At 46.9% G+C, this 18,971-nt stretch overlaps 1 protein-coding gene across 1 annotated transcript; it reads right to left on the bottom strand.

The window, feature by feature from the left end:
- Nucleotides 1-188: 188 nt before the first annotated feature.
- On the bottom strand, nt 189-17,001 carry LOC104080731 (procollagen galactosyltransferase 2-like; the record flags this gene model as incomplete). Its single annotated transcript, XM_009583223.1, has 9 exons — nt 16,897-17,001; nt 15,203-15,320; nt 14,043-14,177; nt 9,436-9,640; nt 4,355-4,474; nt 3,816-3,892; nt 1,774-1,880; nt 843-986; nt 189-219 (listed from the first exon to the last, which is right to left on the bottom strand). Coding segments are annotated over exons 1-9 (951 nt in total), but the record flags the coding sequence as incomplete, so codon positions are not given.
- Between the last annotated feature and the right edge of the window lie 1,970 nt (nt 17,002-18,971).

Here is an 18,971-nt window from a genome sequence, read left to right as displayed (position 1 = left end):
CTTCCAACCCAAACTATTCTATGATTTAGAAGTCTCAAGCCCAAAAGCACAGCCTGGCTTCTCAGCACTGAAGTCACTCCTGCTGGCTCTGGGCTGTTTGGATCAATGCCCTGCCCTGCTGAGCGGTGCCGCAAGTAACACCTCTGAAGGCAGAGGGCTGGCTGTATTTGGGTAACCACTGCCATTGCCCAGTCTTCTTTTAGTACCAAGTCTTTCTCCCTGCCTCCACCACACCTTACTTGAAATAATCCCTCCTGTTGATGTCAGGCTGTGTAACTGCAGCATGTCTGACCAGCACAGCCCAGATCCTCTCAAGTGTCACTCCCCAGCTGACCAGGGACAGATGGAACCTACAGCTTTTACCACCCAAACAAGACCTCTTAGCTCAGGTAACAGAGGTCCCTACTGTTAAGAACATTTATGATATGCCAACTCAAAAAAGCCAGTCAGCAGAGTCACTGGAACTTGCTACGGTCCAGATGCAGAACAAGGGAAAAAAACAGAAGGTTTTTTTAACACCATTTGTCCTTCAAAACCTTTTTGCCTTTCTCCTAAGCAAACCTGCTTCAAGCAGGCTACTAGATGGTTTGTGAAAACAGTCATGAAAATATTCTGATAAAAATCACTCAGAGCTGTTAGCAAATGGAAAGCAGAGATGAGAAAGCTGAATGCTGCGTTGAAGAAAACGCCTGTGCATGATCCTCTACAAACCAAGGAACACAGTTCCATCCTACACTTCCAGAAACCTGCATCATATTTGATGCTCTGCCCTAGGACTGGCTGTGTGCCTTCCTATTGCGCCTGCCCACAGCACCTTCCTGCAGGAACCCTGAGGCACCCACAAACCCCTTACCTCCTTCCAGATGTAATAGTGACTAAGGAAGCAGCCGATCTCTCCCCTGGTTAGTGGCCTGGAGGAGTATGGGTCCCGGTAACCTGGGAGCATATCGATGCTGAGAGCCTTGAGCTGACTTGTGTTCAGTGCTCTGAGGAAGAGAGAATATCTATCACCATTTAAAAAAAAAAAAATTCAAGTCAGACACAGACGCAATATGGGAAATGCTGCTTATGTTCAGAGGAAAGCTGTATCTCAAGAAATTCCTGCATTTGTTTCACTCAAAAACCCGGAGAAAAATTAACTTATTGATTTACATTTCTAAATCATGCTGACAAATCATATCCTTAACTCTGCCAAGGACTTCTTGTGGGACCGTCAACTTGTCAGGCGCTTGGCTTAGAGTATTTTACCAAGAGGTCTTGACGGGTACCCAAGTCTCAAAGACCGCTAGATGGCATGTGTGTTCCTATCTCCCTGAGATCTAAAATTTCTGCTTTGATTTCTCATTATAAAAAAATCTTAACACACCTTAGAGTAAGCTTGGGAAGAGCTGTGTCAGGGTTAACACTGTAGCACAACAGCTTTGTAGCACTAGGATGGACGATCTTCCCAGGAGATAATTGCTCTCAAACACTTTCACTGCTGGCTCCTTTTAACTGTGTGCAAGTGTTATAGTTCACAGAAATCAGTACCATTTTAACCTGATTTTCATCTTAGTCTGAACCACACTGCCCTGGTTCTCCCATGGAGGCTGACTAATTGCAAAAGAAGAAAGGAGCAAAACTGCCCCAAACAGGCTGTTAGGTAAATAGAAGTGGTATTCACCTCTCCCCTCAGCCCACCCTTCCCCACCAGAAGGGAGGTCAGGGCATCCAAAGATGGTGTTATGCACAACCCACTCTTTGCAAACATCAGCAACCCCAGCTGAAACTCACTTTCCATCCACAGCCTCCACTATTTTGACTGCAATCTCCTGCTCGTAGAGAGTCCGCAGCATCCGATCCCGCCTGTCCTTCCGACGCTTCAGATTGATCATGAAAATCTGGGTAGAAGAGAAAGACATCAGCCTCTCGGCTTGGGAGTGAGGAAGAAAAGGGAGTCCTGATCCACTCTTCTCCAGCAGCCCCACTAGAAAAGCAGATCTTTAAATACCAGGTGTGTTTTTATTCCAGGTTGCTTAGAAGTTGTCAAAAAATTGGGGTTGGTTTTGAGTTGAAAGGTTAGAGGCTCGTTCTTTGTCTAACAACTACTTTTAATGGATGTTTTATGTCACAGGGAAAGTTGCTCTTCGAGGATGAATAAAGGCGAGAGGAGACCAGTTACAGCCCAGTCTATCATTTCCAAAGATATAGGTTGTTTTGATTTATATTAAACACAGAGTAAAATGGCCAGCCCCAGTCCCAGAGGAACATTGATGCACATGCTTCCCCACAATGCTGCCACTGCCTGTATTTAGGATGATCAGTGGGGCCACCATCCAAGTACAAGGACACAGCAAAGAGAGGATTTTTGTAATTACTTTGGGCACTGAAAATCCGCTGTTACCCCTGCCAGAGCAGAAAGCCTAACACAGAGCCAAGACCAGGAACAGAGATGTCTGGGCAGGGCTCAGTCCAAGCCTGGAGGAGACAGACTCTCTGGTGGAGGGCAGAGGACTGAAGTCCTCATTTGCAGGTAAACTGCAGAGGGTCAGGGATATTTTGCAGTCCCAGGCAGACAAGTACAAGTGCAGCCTTGTAGCCTGTGAAGCAAAACCTCATCCCAGTAAGAAGCGGATCGAATTCCAGGTCAGTACAAATGCAAAAATAATAAATTGGATAAATAAAGCGCAGCCACAAAGGACAACATGGAAAAAACCTACACCAGCTGTGTCCTAAACACAGAGGCTCAAACACACAGAGCCAAATCAGGTTCAGACTTTACGAGTCATATAAACAGATGCAGCAGAATACACCGAGAAAACAAAGGCTCCCCTGATCACCACAACTCCCTCGGTCATGGTGCTGCTGCCACCCTGGCAGCTGTATACACAGGGGTTGCTGGCTCCGTGAATAACGCGGACACTGGTTAACTAAAGCACAGCAGATCCCTCTCCAGCCTTCTCCCCTCGATGGTTGCTCTCTCCGCAACGTGAGGCAGAGTCGGGAGAGGAAATTCTGTGGGGTCGTGGGGCACTACCAGTGTCAGCAACCATCTTTCTAGTTTACTTTAACTTAAGGCCATAGCAGAAAAATGCGGTGACCAAGCAGGGCGGGGGGAGAGCTGCCACAGTACAGAGACAGCACGCATGATTTTCATCACTTCTGGACATGCCCAGCTTGGGCTAGAGCCCAGCTGTGAGCCTGGCTCCCCCAGCTGCTCCGGGCTCCCCAGTGTCTCTCTCAGGTGAGAGAAATTGTTCCCTTCTGTCACCGGAAAGCAGGAGAGGCTTCCCAAAAGACCAGGTTTTGTCGCAGAATGGAAGGACTGCCAAGCTGCTCTGCAGAGTCAGCTCTAGGGGAAACAGCACAAGAACTGGGGAGTTAAATAACCTCCCGAGGTTTTTCAGCCTCACTTCTGCCATATCCTCCTGGCTGGATTAAAACATCCATACCATCCAGACAGGAAGCCCAAAGATTTGCTGGGCACTGCCCTTGCACACAAACCTGCACTTCTAATCAGGGGTCTTGTAGCAGGTACTATGTGCCCGCAGACCTGACTGGCCTTGTTTCCCCACAGCAAATGCCAGAGGGAAAGAATGCTCCCTGAGCCCTTTCCCTTCTGCTTCCCTGAAGTTATCCCCAAATACGGATAGCTATTTTCTCCTTGCGAAAAGTTTAAGTGCAAAAGATGAGTGATTGGGAAAGAGCTAACCATGTGAAAAGATAATATACTCCAAGGGAAATGGCTGGAAGCTAAACTACAGGGAGAACCCAGGTCCTCTAAATGATAAAGAGCAAGACAAGACAAGACAATGGCAGCAAAATAGGTTCCTTACTTCATCAAATCCCATCTTGTCAGGGTTCTTCGGAGGAACAGAGACATACTGAGAGGGTTCAATGGGAGGACGATCGACTGAAAGAGAGAAGAGATCCCAAGCATCACCCTCATGTACAAGCGGCACTGATATAACGTATCTGTATGTGTTTTCATCTCTGGGCCTAAAAAGCCCCAGGGAGCTGGCATATGAAGTCAGCGCAGGAGTGGGTGTAGCAGAAAGCATCCATGTTGCAAAGCAGAAGCCAGCAGCTATGTGCCAGACAGACCTCATGACAAAAATGAGGTTCTGCACCATCCTTTCCCCATTAAAGATGCATTTTTGCATTTAATATGTGTGAATGGCGTTGACCTGACCGTGAAGTGATTACATCCCTAGGTAGAAAAGCAGTGGAAAATGGAAAACTGCATATCAAAACAGTATGAGAGCAGTCAGATCAGGATGCAGACTCCCAAGGGGAAGAGAGCTGGGCCGCTAGCAGGAGAGCTCTACAAACATTAACCTGGGGGGGTCCATCATGGCAGGGCACAGCAACTTACTCATAGCCTCGATCAGGGTGTGCACAAAGTTCTCGGTTTCTTCTTGCAGCGTCTGGTGCGATTTCAGGGGCATGGGAAGGAAACCATAGTGTTCACGATTGCAGATGAACATCTGTATTCCTGGGGATCGCAGAAAAACAGAAATTAGAATCAGGTCTTTTACCAGTGGATTTCGTTGCTCTGTTGCTACGTAGCCACAACCAAACTTATGCCAGGACCTCAGCCCCAAGAAGTTCTGCAAACAATTCAAAAACATCACAGTGCTATTTTCTGTTTTATTTGGTTGGCAGCAACTGTCCTCTCCTTTGAAACCAACTTCTACTTTCTCCCTAACAGCAGGTATCTTTAACTGCAATCAGTTTTCTCCTAGGAGAGACTGGGAACCCCCCTCTTACACCACAGAAAGGGTCTTTTTTGGCCTTTGCCTTCACGCTATGAAAACGATCCTACAGCAGAGGGCAGGACTGGCCCTTCGCAAAAGCAGTGTCTGATACACACAGCAGGACTACTGCGGATAACTGGGGAGCACCGCAGAAACCCCCATCCCCAAAAACCCACCTGCGCTGCTCAGACCTGGCACCTCATCTGACAATCCCTTCACAGACCCAGAGCCAAAAGCAGGAACATGGTTTCACCCCCAGAGTAAGCCAGCCTCACGCGATGCAAGGGCTGGCGCAGGAGCCAAATGCAGCTGTGCTGAAGGAGAAGCAGCAGCGATTCCGGGACATGGGGCCTTTCTCCCTGCACAGACCCAGGGCTCAGCAACAGCCTCCAAACCAGGGGGGGAAAATGCGGCTCAAAGGTGGGGGAAAACACACAGGTTTCAAAGCATAGGGTGAAGGGTGGAGGCATTTCCACTCACGAGTGGGCAGGACTCCCCCTTGCAACACAGGAAGGCTGCATTCGTTACACACCTGCGAGAGGTGAAGTGGTTCAGGCGAAAGGGAAGCAGTCCTGCTGGATGCCCCACTCCTCCGCGGGGAGAGGAGCCCCTGCCTGGCACGCTGGGCAAAGAGGGGTGCAGGTCTGTCAGAGCAGGCAGCCTCAGAGAGGGAAAAATTCAAACAAAGCGTGGCTAGGGGCGATGGAAGCTTTTATCTGAGCTTCACAAGGCTTCTCTGTCAGACCACAATAAATATGTAATGACTCTTCCAGGGTGGAGGAGCCAAGTCTGATCCCCAGCTTCAGCAGCACACAGTTGGCCAAACGCCGGCCCAGGCAATTCAGCTCCCCTGGGATCACACGGGATGAAGCTGCAAGGCCCAAGGCATCAGTACAGCTGCAGGGTGTGTTACTAGCCTAGCAAGGGATTCATTCGGGGTTTTGCAGTCAAGCATCTTCCTGCTTCTGTTTGCTTTGGCTAGAAAATAAAGACGTAAAAAAAAAAATCAAAGGACTTTTGAGGAATATATAGGATAACCATCTTGGAAGCACCTAGTCTACCATCAAACATGGTCCTTTCCTCTCCAGGACTAGTTTTTACAGTGCCCTGAAGATTAGAGGAAAATCCTAGAGAGAGACACCAGCAAGGAGAAAAAATGCTTTCAAAAAGAGGTGATAACGTAACACCCTTCTACGCAAAAGCTTTTGCAACTGCTTGTTCAAGGAGCCAAATCTGAAGGTGCAAAACAAAGAGAAGATGCAAAGCCTCTCCTCGGAGCAGATGCCTTTGCAAGGGAGAGACTCACCCACTGCTGAGCTTGTTCACTGGGAATGTCCCAGCAACGTGCGATCAGCAAAACACTGTTCCCTCTGGACTGACCAAGCATTTGCTCATTATCGGCTATAACTGCAGCAGCACTGGGCCTGATGTGGCAACACACTCAAAAGCTACATCCAGAGAAGCCAAGGGAAAATATTTCCGTTCTTTTTCACTGAGCTCTGGTAAGATCCTTTATTAATTAACCACAATCTGAAAGCTGCGAGAACCCATACAACCGGCCAAGCAGATTTAAAGTAAAATGCAAACCCACAAGCTGTTCTGCCCACCCCCATGGCTTTTTTTTTTAATTTATTTTTTTAAATGAAACAAGCACAACCACCCCCTTCCCTCTAGGAAATCAACGAAAAGCAGACACTACCTGGTGTGTTGATGCTTTCATGTATTAGTCCTCCTAATCCCTGGTATTTTTAGCAGAGCAGACCTGCCTGCATTTATGACCCCGATGTTTCTACCATTTTAAGTTCTGCAAGTAAATTGCTGGCTACGCTACTTGCCAAAACACATTCAGCTGTCAGCTGCAATTTAGGTAAATGGCAGAATAAAAAATACTACCTGCTGACATTAATGGATTTGGCACTGATCTAATCAACTAATCTTATCTGGCTCACTGATCTCCGTTCTTATCTTCCGCTGGCTTAAACACAGTTAATCTGCACAGATTCACACCAGCATTTCTGTTCCTTCTGGGATAAAAGCTACTTTAAAACGGCAAAGCTACTTTAAAATGGGGAGGGGGACTCACTCTCCAGCTCTGTTTTTATAATAAAATAAACAATTGCTACAAGGGACAGAAAAGCTATAGATACTTGTATTACCATCAGCCTTTGTAAGGCAGTGACCAGATTCACAGCCATGCCCTAAATCCACAGCCGAACTTCGGCAACCTGAATTTCCCCCACACCCCTGTGACCAGACCTTCCTGCTGGCTGGCTCTAGGTCTTCAGAGCCTCAGCTGAAAGGAAGCTCAGGAGATCTCGCTGGCTAAGTGCTGCCTCGTGAGTGCAAGGGGCTCTACAGAGTCCACCTTTGTCAATAAAACACCCGCACCGAGTTCTGTTCTGAGTCAGCACTCCCACCACAGGCCACGTCCTCTCAGCAGAAGTGGGATGGTCTCTTTGAAGCATCACGGACAGTGGCTTCGAGCAGTAGATTCACTGTTGAAAACAGATGGTTTGATCTGAGGCGTTAAGTGCAGTACTTGGCCTGGACAAAAGCCAACATCATTTAGGGCTTCAGGGAAGTAAGTGAAATTACTCCTAAAAGAAATTTACCTCGAAGTCCATACATTTTTCACATTTCTGAACTTGGTTGTCATCCTTTTATCCTGGGTGACAAAACTCAGCCCAGGACACAAGCCAACAATCTGAGAAGATCAATGGGCTTTGCTGAAGCAAAGCCTTTCATGTCATGGGTCAGTCCTGGGAAAAGCTAAAGTGTTCTAGGATGGAAGGAAAAAATGATGGATTTGAATCCCTGAAATATTTCTTAAGCAGCTGGAGCTAACGCAATGCAGTTACCACACTCTTTGGATGCTGCATTTCTGGGAGAGCTGTCAGAGGGAAAAAGTGGGGCAGGTAGATTTGAAGGAGCCCACTTTGCTATCTGGACTTAAATCTCAATTCTCCTCTGGAGCCAATATACCGATGTCCTGACCCTGAAAGTCGAGGCCCCAAAGGTGGCCTGCAAGTTCCCATCTCGCCTCTGCCTCCCAAGGGTTCTTATTTCAGCTCTTGCTGCCCTCCTCTATCATTCACCTTTCTCATTAGATGCCCCTCATCCTCTTGTAGCTGAATTTTAAAAAGCCCTGCTTAGTCTGCCAAGGCAACACCATCTTTTTCAGTGCTGTCAAGAACTTAAAACCAGAAGCATCACTAAAAGGAAAGTTACAAACAGCTGCTGGCTGCTGTGCTGGTCTGGAAACGGTGGGAAAGGCAGTCTTCTCAGCCTGTCTCTTCTGCAGAAGCGACTACCAGTAACAACAAGCCATACTTCTTCACTTCACTTTCTCTCTGCTTGCCTGTCCGCGAAGAACAGCCCTTCCTTCTCACCTCAACTTTGCCTCTTTTACAACCAGAGGACAGATAACACCAGGTGCACATCACTCAGAACCCACAAACAACTTTTCCTTACTAATTCACCTCAGTAAGCCAGCAAAACCAGTCGTGAAGCTCTGAACAGAAGTGCATTTCATTGGTGCTGCTGAGGTTTCATCAGTCCCATTTTTCTTTATAAGGCCCCAAACTTTCCCCTTTTGAACACAGCAGGGCAAAGAACAATACAGATGGCCATTAAAAATGTACCCTTTCCAGGAGCTTCTTTCAGCTCTGACACTGCTACATACAGGTCTGCCAGGACTTTGCTGGAGACAGAATACCCACCAGATCCACTCTCCGAAAATAAATGTGACTAAAAATCCTCACCGTAAGTACAAGCAGCAGTAGCAGCAGTATCATGCGCTTAAGAGACAGTGATTTCTCCGAGACACACGGAGGTCTCTGCAAACACCAACAGCCGTTCCAGGCAAAGGAAGAGGACACTGAGGTGCTGACTTGGCCTGAAAAGACTCCTGTATTTCAGGTCTAACTGAAATCCTCCCACTGTCCAGTAGAAACTGATCCCAGTAGTACACAGTTTCTCTCTGCTGTGTCCCAAGGACCTCAAGGCACTGCTCGACTGGTTCTCCCAAAGTACCAATGATACAATCTCAAGTATGCAGAGATTTTACTGCTCACACACCAGCTCTAACCTGCTCTTGCCTGCAAGAGATTTCCTCTCAGCACAGCCCACAGACTCCACATCATTCCCCTGAAAGTTGCACTGATTTTGCTTGCAAAAAAACCCCCACAAAACGAAACCCTCCTACCTCTCAGAGAATTCCTGCCGAGCTGCCCTGAAGCAAAGCCTCATCAGCACTGTGGGTAAGCAGCTTGGTTTTTGTTTTCCACGAGGGCTGCTACATCTAAAAAGAGTGTCTTGCCCTCGTCCCCTTCTTCATGGAGTCTCCGTGTAGTGGTGACTTTAGATACCTTACCTGCAGACTTCAGAATGCCTTCCACTCTCACAGCATTCACCGGTGTCTTGCTGTGACACAAAACAAGGGTGGATGCCACACGTTTTGTCTCTGAAACACTGCCCCCGTCCCAAGAACGGCTCCCGTGTCCTTTGAAGCTAGCTGTGATTCAAAACTGCACTGCCAGTCACTTGCTGCTGGTTATCCCTGACCAGATCCAAAAGAGGAAAGGGAACAGGGTCCGAACTCACCACCGAAGCCAACACAGGACTTTTGGCCTGTGAACTCAAAGTAGAGATCTGCATGTCTCTACTAGTGAATCCTCCCCAGCAAAGGCTCCAGACATACCTGCTTGGCGACTGGAGAAGGCAAAGACCATGATATCATCGAAGCTCCAGGTGTAGTCCTGGTGGGGTGGGTAGAACATCAGCTTGGTGGAGGCCTCTTTCCTCAAGTCAATGAGGAACGTGGAATGAATCATCGGGACAGCAAAACAGCCTGTCCTCTTCCATTCCCGAATCAGGGGATAATCCAGGGTCCTTTTGTAATAGCCCTGCAAACACAAGGAGGGGGCTGCTTCTTACAAGAGATTTCTGTTTCATAGATGCTTCCTAGCAAAAGCTCACACCCTTAACCCTCCCCAGCAGAGATGGATCAGTGCCCAATTCTCAGATTTTGAAGTGTCTCCCCTTTGGAAAGGGCTCAGTCAAGTATTTAGAAACAATCTCCATCCCCAAAGTTAAAGCTTGACCTTCTCTTTCCTTTTTAGCAGCTATTGGAAATCCAAGCCTTTCCACTGCAATAGAGCTTCAAACCTCAGACTTTTTTCCCCTGGCTCTCCAGAAACCTTTTTTTGCACATAGACTCTCAGGTCTGACCCTGGAAGCTGCTGAGCATCCGTGGCATCCTCCATGTTCAACAGGCACAAAGGACATTCAGCGTCTCACAGAATAGGACCTGCAAATTATTTCTGACCATGACTTTAAAAAAAATCATTTGCTTCACTGCAGCGAAGGCAACATCTCAGTCTCCATCAGCTGTGTAAGGATCCCTGCTTCCTCCATCCCAGGGCAAGCAGGTTTAACACTCACTCCTGAGCTCTCCCCACAGAGTCTGTTTGGGGGAGGCACTTCAGTCAGCTCATTTCTCTGTAACCACGAGCTTTGCTAGCCTTCCAGCACTGTGGGTGCAACACTCACGTTGTGCGGCTCACAGCTGGTTTTGCAGGTGCAGTATGTCTAAAGCTATCAGATTTGGAAATAAATACACTGAATTCCTCCAGAAAGAAAATTCTAATGCACCAATTAGACATCCGGACACGGCTGACGGTTGAATCCAGAGCAGATTCTGGTCTTTACAGAAATGATGAGTCACTAAAATAAGTTAAAGTTACTTTTACGTTATATTTTCCATGAGCATCCTAGCAAAGACTGAGCAGATCACTGCAGAACCACTTTACCCTGGTTTTGTGTAGCAGCATGGTGTGGTGCATTTGTCTGTTTATGTATCTCTCGATCCCCCCACCTCTGCCCTTCAGATATCTAGTCCTCACAGTATGGTCAGAAGGTATCTCAAATACAACCGGCCTGATTTTCATGAAAAGGAGCGAGCAGATAGAGACCTTACTAGCATTCCCACTGAAGGAAGGGTTAAGACATTCAACCTTTTACAGACATCCGAGAATGCCCACAGGTGAAAGATGCTGGAAACTAATCTTTCCTACTCCAGTCACTGACTATGGAGGTTTGGGGCTTTTCACTGCTCATAAGTCATCTGTAGTCAAGAAAGACTCCAACTTGTCAGTACTGTTGCCATGCTCTTCTAAGGCTAGCTTCATGACAAGTAAATGTCAAGCTGTCTGGAGCCGGGTTTGGCTTGCTGTTGCTCAGTGCCAGAGGCTGTGTTTCAGGGCGTGCTTCAGCTGTTACTCCCTCCCCAAGTCCCCAGGGAGAGCAAGGCTGAGAGCATGAAGCTGTGGGACTGTGAGCACAGAAGCAAGAAGCAGCAACTAAGAGAAAAGAAAAAATAAAGTGGGAACTTTCCCGTTCATTTGAGCAGCTTTTTTCACCAAATTCTGCAAGATGCATTTGCTGCTAGGTTTTTCCCTCCCCTTTTCTCAGCTAATGCTGGTAATGATGGAAACTTACTGCTGGAGAGGCAGCACTAGGGGCCAGGGCTGAGGCTGGTGCACACAGGCAGAGATCCACTTCAGCCTGTGGAGTAATGCTGATTTACATCAGTGGAAAACCTAGCTGTCTCAGGACCTAACCTTAAAAACTTAAAGGACAACGCCTTCGCTATGAAGTTTATGTCTCCATTTTAAAACAAAAACTGAAACAAGTAAACATACCCCCCCACACCCCTTTTCTTATCTATATATTTACTTCCCAAGAATTTGGGAAGTTCAGGACCTTTTCCTGATATTTTTATTCAATTAGTTAGTCTGAACTGTGGAACTCCTTGCCATAAGATGGCGTGGGTGCCAAAAAAAAAAAGATTCAGACAGTGATTTCTGTAAAAGAAAAAAATCACTGAGAGATTTAAAGACAAAGACCTTCCTCAAGAAATCACAGAGAAGGAGGTTGCCAGAGGATAGAAAAATATTTTGGGGAAGTATCATTCACTTACTTGTTTGCCATGTTCTTATACTATTCCCTAGGCATCTGCTAGGAACCGCTGCTATCAGATGGACCTTTGGTCCGACCCAGTACACTTGTTATGTTTTCACCCCGACTGTGGTCCCTACCTGTGTCCTCAGTAACACTGGGAAGGAAGAATAATGTTTTATACCAGGTAAATAGAAGAAAGGGGGAATGGAGTTTGTTCTTTTCTTTCACTCCAGCGATAATGACAACAATTAGTACCTGGTTAGCTCTCTGGAATAAAGCAGGACTGTGGAGCCTCTCCAAAGTACTCCTATTGAGCTTCCCTGGGGCATGTCAAAGACCTATGTGCAGCTCAGGCTTAAACACATTTGTCTATGCAGTAGGGCAAACCTGTCTTTATGAAGAAGGAAACACAAGACTCGGGCATAGAAGTAAAAAGGAAATCCTGAAGCTTTCCAGGGCCAATGTGGGGAAAAAGGGAAAATTTTCAAGAGAATAAAAAACCTCTTGCTATTCTAGGAGACATGCAGCTTAGCATCCTGCCTCCTCAAAGGATGACAAAACACATGGCAGCAGCAGACTGGAGAACAGGTCAAAAAGCTGATCTCATTATTGAGCCTTACCTGGGAGAAAAAAGCGTTAACTACAGTCCCTATTTCAGCTTGAATGTCTTGGAAAGCCCATCTAGAGCTTAGTCAAGAACACTTCAAAGGAAAAGAGTGAAAAAGGGCAAAAAATGACCGTGACAATAGATCTGCCCTTCTATATATTTGATTCCCTTACTGAAATCCTTGTATGGACAAGGTGATTGTACCAGGTTCGGCTGGGATGCAGTTAATTTTCTTCATAGCAGCCCGTACGGTGCTGTGTTTTAGACTGGTGCCCAAAGCGGTGTTGATAACACACCGATGTTTTAGCTGCTGCTGAACAGTGCCTGCACAGCATCAAGGCCTTCTCTCTTCCTCACTCTGCCCCCACAGCGAGTAGGCTGGGGGTGGGCGAGAGGCTGGGAGGTGACACAGCTGGGACAGCTGACCCAAACCAACCAAAGTGATTTTCCATACCGTATAACATCATGCTCGGCAATAACACTGGGGGGGGAGTTTTCCCAAAGCAGCCAGTGCTTGGGGAATGGCTGGGCATCGGTCTCCTGGTGGTGAGTGACTGGTTTTGCACCACTTGTTCGTTTTTTTTTTGGTTTTTTCCCCTTCACTTATTAAACTGTCTTTATCTCAGCCCATGAGGGTTTGCTTTTGGGTTTGGGTTTTGTTTTTATTTTTCCTGCTCTTGCCCTTCCAATTTGCTCCCCCATCCCGCTGGGTGGGAGCGAGCAAGTGACTGGGTGAGGGCTTACCTACCAGCCAGGGTCAACACACCAGAGTGATGGGGATCAACTTGTAAAATGATTGCTCAACCTCATTCTGATTCTAAAAATAATGCTATTTCTACTACACAACATTTTTGTCATCTTATACTTTCTGTAGCATATGTGATTTGAAAAGGTAACATGAAACTCTAATTTCTAGGCTCAGCACTTCTGTCCTTTACACCAGTACCCTTTACATACATACTTCAGTACACACAGCCCCTTCAAGGCCAAGGGTGTTGCCCCACTACATAAATCCTGTTCATCTGTGAGAAAAATAACCTATATACAATGGAGAGCTGCAGAAAGAAAAGCAAATTCCTCTCAAAATTAGCGTCACTATACAGGAAAGCTAGTCTAAAATAACGTACCAAGAATTTTAAGGCCATTACACAAATACATGGAACCACCTCAAATAAACTCTGGTGTGATTGTGTGTATAACAGTATTTTTTATGCAGTTAGTGGGACTGTATCACTTCCCAGGACTTTCGGCTAAGCAAGCTGAGCTTCCTCCAGATGAAGCTTTTTCAAGTGAGGAATCTCAGAGAAGGAAGCAAGTTTCAGTTATGTGCCTGCACACCCAGTGCAGGACATGTATTGCTTTGCTCATACCTACAGCTCGGTTAGAAAACAAACCCTGAAAACATTTATAGACTGCAATGTCCTCTCTACTCTCATTCCCAGATTCCCTATAAATGTATGGTCCTTTCCCAAAGATACCCACCCAAGATTTGGGATGCCACTGCTAAGAGAAGAGGAAGCTTAGATAACTGCATGACACCACTATCCTCACTACATGCCAACATCACCTCTGCGTATCTCAGAGCTACAGCAGCTTCTTTCCAGAAAGAAGACACTACAAAAGCAGATGGGAAAGCCCATGGAACAGAAACGATGCCCACTGCTTCACAGACACAAGGCAGGAGGCCTTTGAAAAAATAGCTTGCACAGTCACCCAGCACCGTTCACGCGGTCACTTGCCTGGGGGGTGATGCCACACCAGAAGTTAGAGTAGAGAGAGCGAGACTCAAGCATTGGTGCCACCAATGTCTTGTTTTCTGCTATCATCAGGTTCAGGGTTTGTGGGTTGGTCAGTAAATTATCTGCATCAATAAACTAGAGAAGTAAGAGGAGAAGAGAAAAAGAAATTTGTTATTAGATGAAATTACTTGCTTCCCTGATGCTTTCTTGGGAACAAGGCAGCCAGAGGCTAGTAACTAGCGATAGGACAAGAGGAAATGGCCTCAAGTTGCGCCAAGGGAGGTTTAGATTGGACATTAGGAAAAATTTCTTTACTGAAAGAGTGGTCAAGCCTTGGAACAGGCTGCCCAGGGAAGTGGTTGAGCCACCATCCCTGGAGGTATTTAAAAGACGTGTAGATATGGCGCTTAGGGACGTGGTTTAGTGGGTATGGTAGTGTTGGGTTAACGATTGGACTTGATGATCTTAAAGGTCTTTTCCAACCTTAATGATTCTATGAGGTTGGCAAAAAATCCCAAAAGCGCTGAGCTGGTCGTTTTGATACCACAGGGCACATTACTGTTACAGGTAAACCCAGGGGTGGCTGCCCCTTCGACAAAGCTATGAGATGGGAAAAGATGCGGAGCTTCTGTCTGACTCCACAGAACATTACTCCAGCACAGGGGCAAGGCAGCCACGAGGAAAAATAACATTGCTGAAAATTCAGGGCAGGTTTATACTTTGAAGAGGATCAAGAAGAACTCTTAAAAACCAGCCTCACGCCCTCGCCTTGTCCAGAGGCTGTGAGAACACCACCATTAACTGCTGCTGTAGTGACCAAAGGCACACATCTTTCCACAACTGTTCTGCTGAACTACTTCCCTTACATTTCATCAATAACAGGTGGGGTTTCAATCTGGGGGACCCTTGCAGGTACCTACCCACCACCAGGACTATATTCAATCCTGACCCTTGTGGAGAAAGCCTTGGGCTTACCCAGGGACTTACTCCCTAGCTGCAAAGTCTCTTGCTCATCAGACCAAGAAACGACACACAGCATCTCACTGCAGAGAGCTTTGTCTTTCGATGGGGAGGAAACTTCTTGAAGGCCTCAAGTATCAGAGTGACTACCTGAAAAGTTTTTGCCTGAGGACAGTTAATGAATCAAACCTTGTATTTACCAGGATGTAGTCTGACCACTTCTCTCGTGCAGCACGCAGGGCAGCCTGTCGGAGTTTCATCACATGAGTGAATCGGGAGCTTGGCCAATGTTTTGGCCCAATTTCTTCTGGGTAAGACCTAGCAAAGAAAAAAGAAAGTGACTGCAACCCATGTCTGGGCCCTATTACATTAGTCAAAAAACCCCTCAGTTCCCTTGCTGCCTTCTTTCCAAAAGAAAAACAGTGTTAAGAGTCACCTCAGGCAACCCAGGAGAGGTTTTGAGGGAGAACGATTCCAAGTTCCGTGCTGGCATGTGTACACAGGGCACTGGAGAACAAGCAGCGCTGCAGCATTTCCTGCCGACCAAGCGGCCGCAAGCAAAATAGCACCGTCAGAACCAGGAGCTGCTTCTGCAGCGGCAGCCCTCACCTGACGTCAGCAGAGGTTACCCCACGGAAATGAACTGAAGCTGATTTACCTCATCTGACCCTCTCTTAAAAAGTCATCTCTCCTCTGCTAGGCTTTAAAGTTTAAGCTTAGAACTATAAATGCAGCTTCCTTAAGCCCAGTAGAATCAACAGAGCTGAGGATGTAAAGATGAAGGCAATTCGCATTCCCTCAGGGTCTGGGCATTATTAGTAACTGTTAACACATCCCGATAACAGCTCTTAAATCTACAAACACCCAACACCCAACCCCACAAGCCCGATCATGTGAGCAAAGTTATGCGCATGTCTCTGATCCAAAAGCAAATGCTTTGCAACAAAGATGGAAGAAAACTCAGGGACAGATCCCTATGTGGAATAAAAATTCAGGACTTTGAAACAGTGCCAGCATAAGCCAGTGAAAGAGCTAAGAATTTTAAAAACTTTTTACAGAACTTGAGAAAGCCAAGTTTGACAGGATAAAGAAAATTCAATTCCAATCAAAGGATTAAAAAAAGTCAATAAAACAAGCATTCCCTGTGGGTTTGTACCACAAATGCCCCACCACTGCACTGAGGACCTTGAAAGTAAAAGCAAGCCTAAAGAAAGGGGAAACTGATGTACTTTTCTCTGATGGAAGAAATAGAAAACAGAAGAAAACAAGGAACAGCTGATCTTAAAAAAAAAAAAAAAGGCAATAAAAACCCAACACACACGATTCTTTCACTTTGATATTCTGCGTATAAATAGGTGTTGCCCTTCATTCCTTAAAAGAGGATTCTCTTTAAACCTAACACCATATTTCTTTAAACCTAACACCAATGATTCTGCAAGTCATGCAAAGGCACAATATACTGAATTAAATCTGGTTCTCTGGCTCAGAACTTACTGAGTATTTGATGTCTCGGACAGAACTTTCAGAGACAGTATGGGAATGGGCTATCATTTCTCTGCTTCCTTGCAAATAAAGAATGACAGTTTTTATTCCCTGTAGCTTTTGATGTGATTTGTTTATCATGCAAAGAGAGCAGCTGCAAATGCTAAATAACTGAATGGAAAATGCTTTCTTCTCCGAAGTTCTGCATGAGTTGTTTCACTCATGAAGTCAGAGACCTTTTTATGGGCTCCATAAGAACACAATTTTAATGGGACAGACCCCACAAAAAAAAAAAATCCACATTTTAACGCTTGGATTGATTTAGTACATCATCTGGTTTGAAAACAGAAAACCTAGAGAATTTGACATATACACCAAACAGCTTCAGTCAGCCCCTCACTGCAGTACTCACTGGGGATCTTCCATCGGCCTCCACTCCACATCGTGGTAGAGGTTCTGCACGTTCTTCAGCCACTCTCTAAGAATTGCTGTAGTGTTATCAACATTGTGGTCAGTGGCCGCCCTGGGAAAATGAGAGCACAAAGGAAGCCTGTTAGCAGAAGATTTAGGTCCTTTGCCTTTTCCCAGCTGGTAAATGAGTCAAAAGGAGCCAGAACCTTCTTACAGGCGCATCCAGCTCCTGGCAGAACTCAGGGCAGCTCCACAGATGTGCACGTCCTTGCTAAGGCACACAGCAGAGCCCCACCTCCCCACAAAGACAGAGCACCCCTAACACAGGCATGCTTGCACATCGCTCCCCCCCGCTGATCTGCACATCGCTCCCCCCCACTGATCTCCTCCTGCCGCACAGGAATCGCAGCAGCTTTATCATCAAGCGGATACAGGACCGAACTCTCTGTTCAGTTCATCCACCGGAAGAGACAAGACGGGCCACCTCAAGATGGCTAACCGCAAAGGTCCTATCTCTAGAAGCTGCAGGATTTTACTCTGCTTGCTGCATCGCCCTACGAGCCCACCGTTTAAGCTGCACAGCCCGGCTGCGAGCATATGTACGCCGCTGCCTCACCCTATGGCCCAGGAATCACCCGCGCCAGGGTCGGGGGCTCTGCTAAGACACTGAGAGGAGCCCCCGCTAACAGGCTGCTAGCAGAGGGAAGGAACACCTCACTCGCTGCTCTACAGCACGGATAATTATAGCCAAGGCCTAGAAAGCCACTTGCCTTCAGTTTGCAACCTGCAATTAGCACAGCCCCTCAAAACTGGCCAGGCTGAGCACGGAGGTGGCAGGGGAAAGCAGGGATGCTCAACACCAGGATCAGCATCGGACCTCCTTCCCCCTACCCTGCTGTAGCCAGCAAGCAGCAAGACTGCAGCTCAGAGAGAGGCAGCTTGCTTTCTTACTGTTCCGAGTTTGTGAAAACACAGAGGAGCTTTGCGCAGGTGCTGTGTTCTGTTAAAACACTGCAACAGCACTCAGTCTCAAACAATGGGGTGGGAGAAACCCGCCTTCTTCCTCTATGGCCTCCGCCATCCTCCCTGAAAGCAGCATCTGAATAATGTTTTTTTCCTCAGACTTGAGTAGCGTAGCTGCACAAACTGGAACAGGACACAGAGATCCCTGTCTCTGACAGTAATCACGTGGAAACGCTCCCAAAGGAGCCACAAGCTCATCTCCGCCTGGGATCCTCAAGCCTTCGGGTTACAGGGCGAGCGAGCCAAGTCACATCCCAGCTGCTCCTTTCCAGCGTGTGTTTCCCTGGGACCAGGGCTTTGCACATCCAACACCTGGCTGCTGACGTGGTCATGGCAGATCCCACAGCAAATTCCCTTAAGTCAAAGGGCTGCTCGTTTTTCCTGGCCAGAAGGCAGGAAAGCACAGCCCCATGGTAGGACTCGGCCTGTGCAGCCACAGCTCCGCAAGCTCCACTGAGAATTTACAATCCCTTTGTAGTCCTCTGGGAGTATAAATTCTCCCAAAAGGTCCCATGGAGAGATAGCAAAGGTGGTGTGAAACACACCCCTAAGGGGAAGGTGCTGGAAGGCTGTGCCAAGCCCCCATCAACTGCTACAAATGACCTATTTTGTCCTCCAGCTCCAGAGCCCCAAAAACTCTTCCCACAGCATCCTCCACCCTACCTGAAGCCAGAGAGACCTGTAGTTAGGGGAGGGCACACAGGAGGGAGAAAGGAGGCACATCCCAAGCCCAAAGGCTACTCCAAGCTGCAGATGCAGTCTTTCAGGAAAATACCTCCACCCCAAGTCATCATTGTATGATCCTCCAGATGAGAATCAGGGCACGAATCCTTTCTAGTTCATGCAACCAGAAGACATCAATCCCATGGGGTTTAGCCTGGTTTAAACTAAAAAAGAATCAAGAATTCAGATTTTAAGTTTATTTATAATCGGAAGAACACAATCACTTAAGGACAGGAAGCTTATTTGTTGAATATTTATTCCTGTCTATTAAAACAATAAATAATGAAAGTTCAGCAAGTGAATGGAGGCTGGTTTCTTTGCTATTAACTG

Source organism: Fulmarus glacialis, unplaced genomic scaffold, assembly GCF_000690835.1.
Source record: "Fulmarus glacialis isolate BGI_N327 unplaced genomic scaffold, ASM69083v1 scaffold13198, whole genome shotgun sequence".
NCBI lineage: Eukaryota > Metazoa > Chordata > Aves > Procellariiformes > Procellariidae > Fulmarus > Fulmarus glacialis.
The sequence above is the reverse complement of the archived record's forward strand: the minus strand, read 5'-3'. Positions and strand labels throughout refer to the sequence as shown.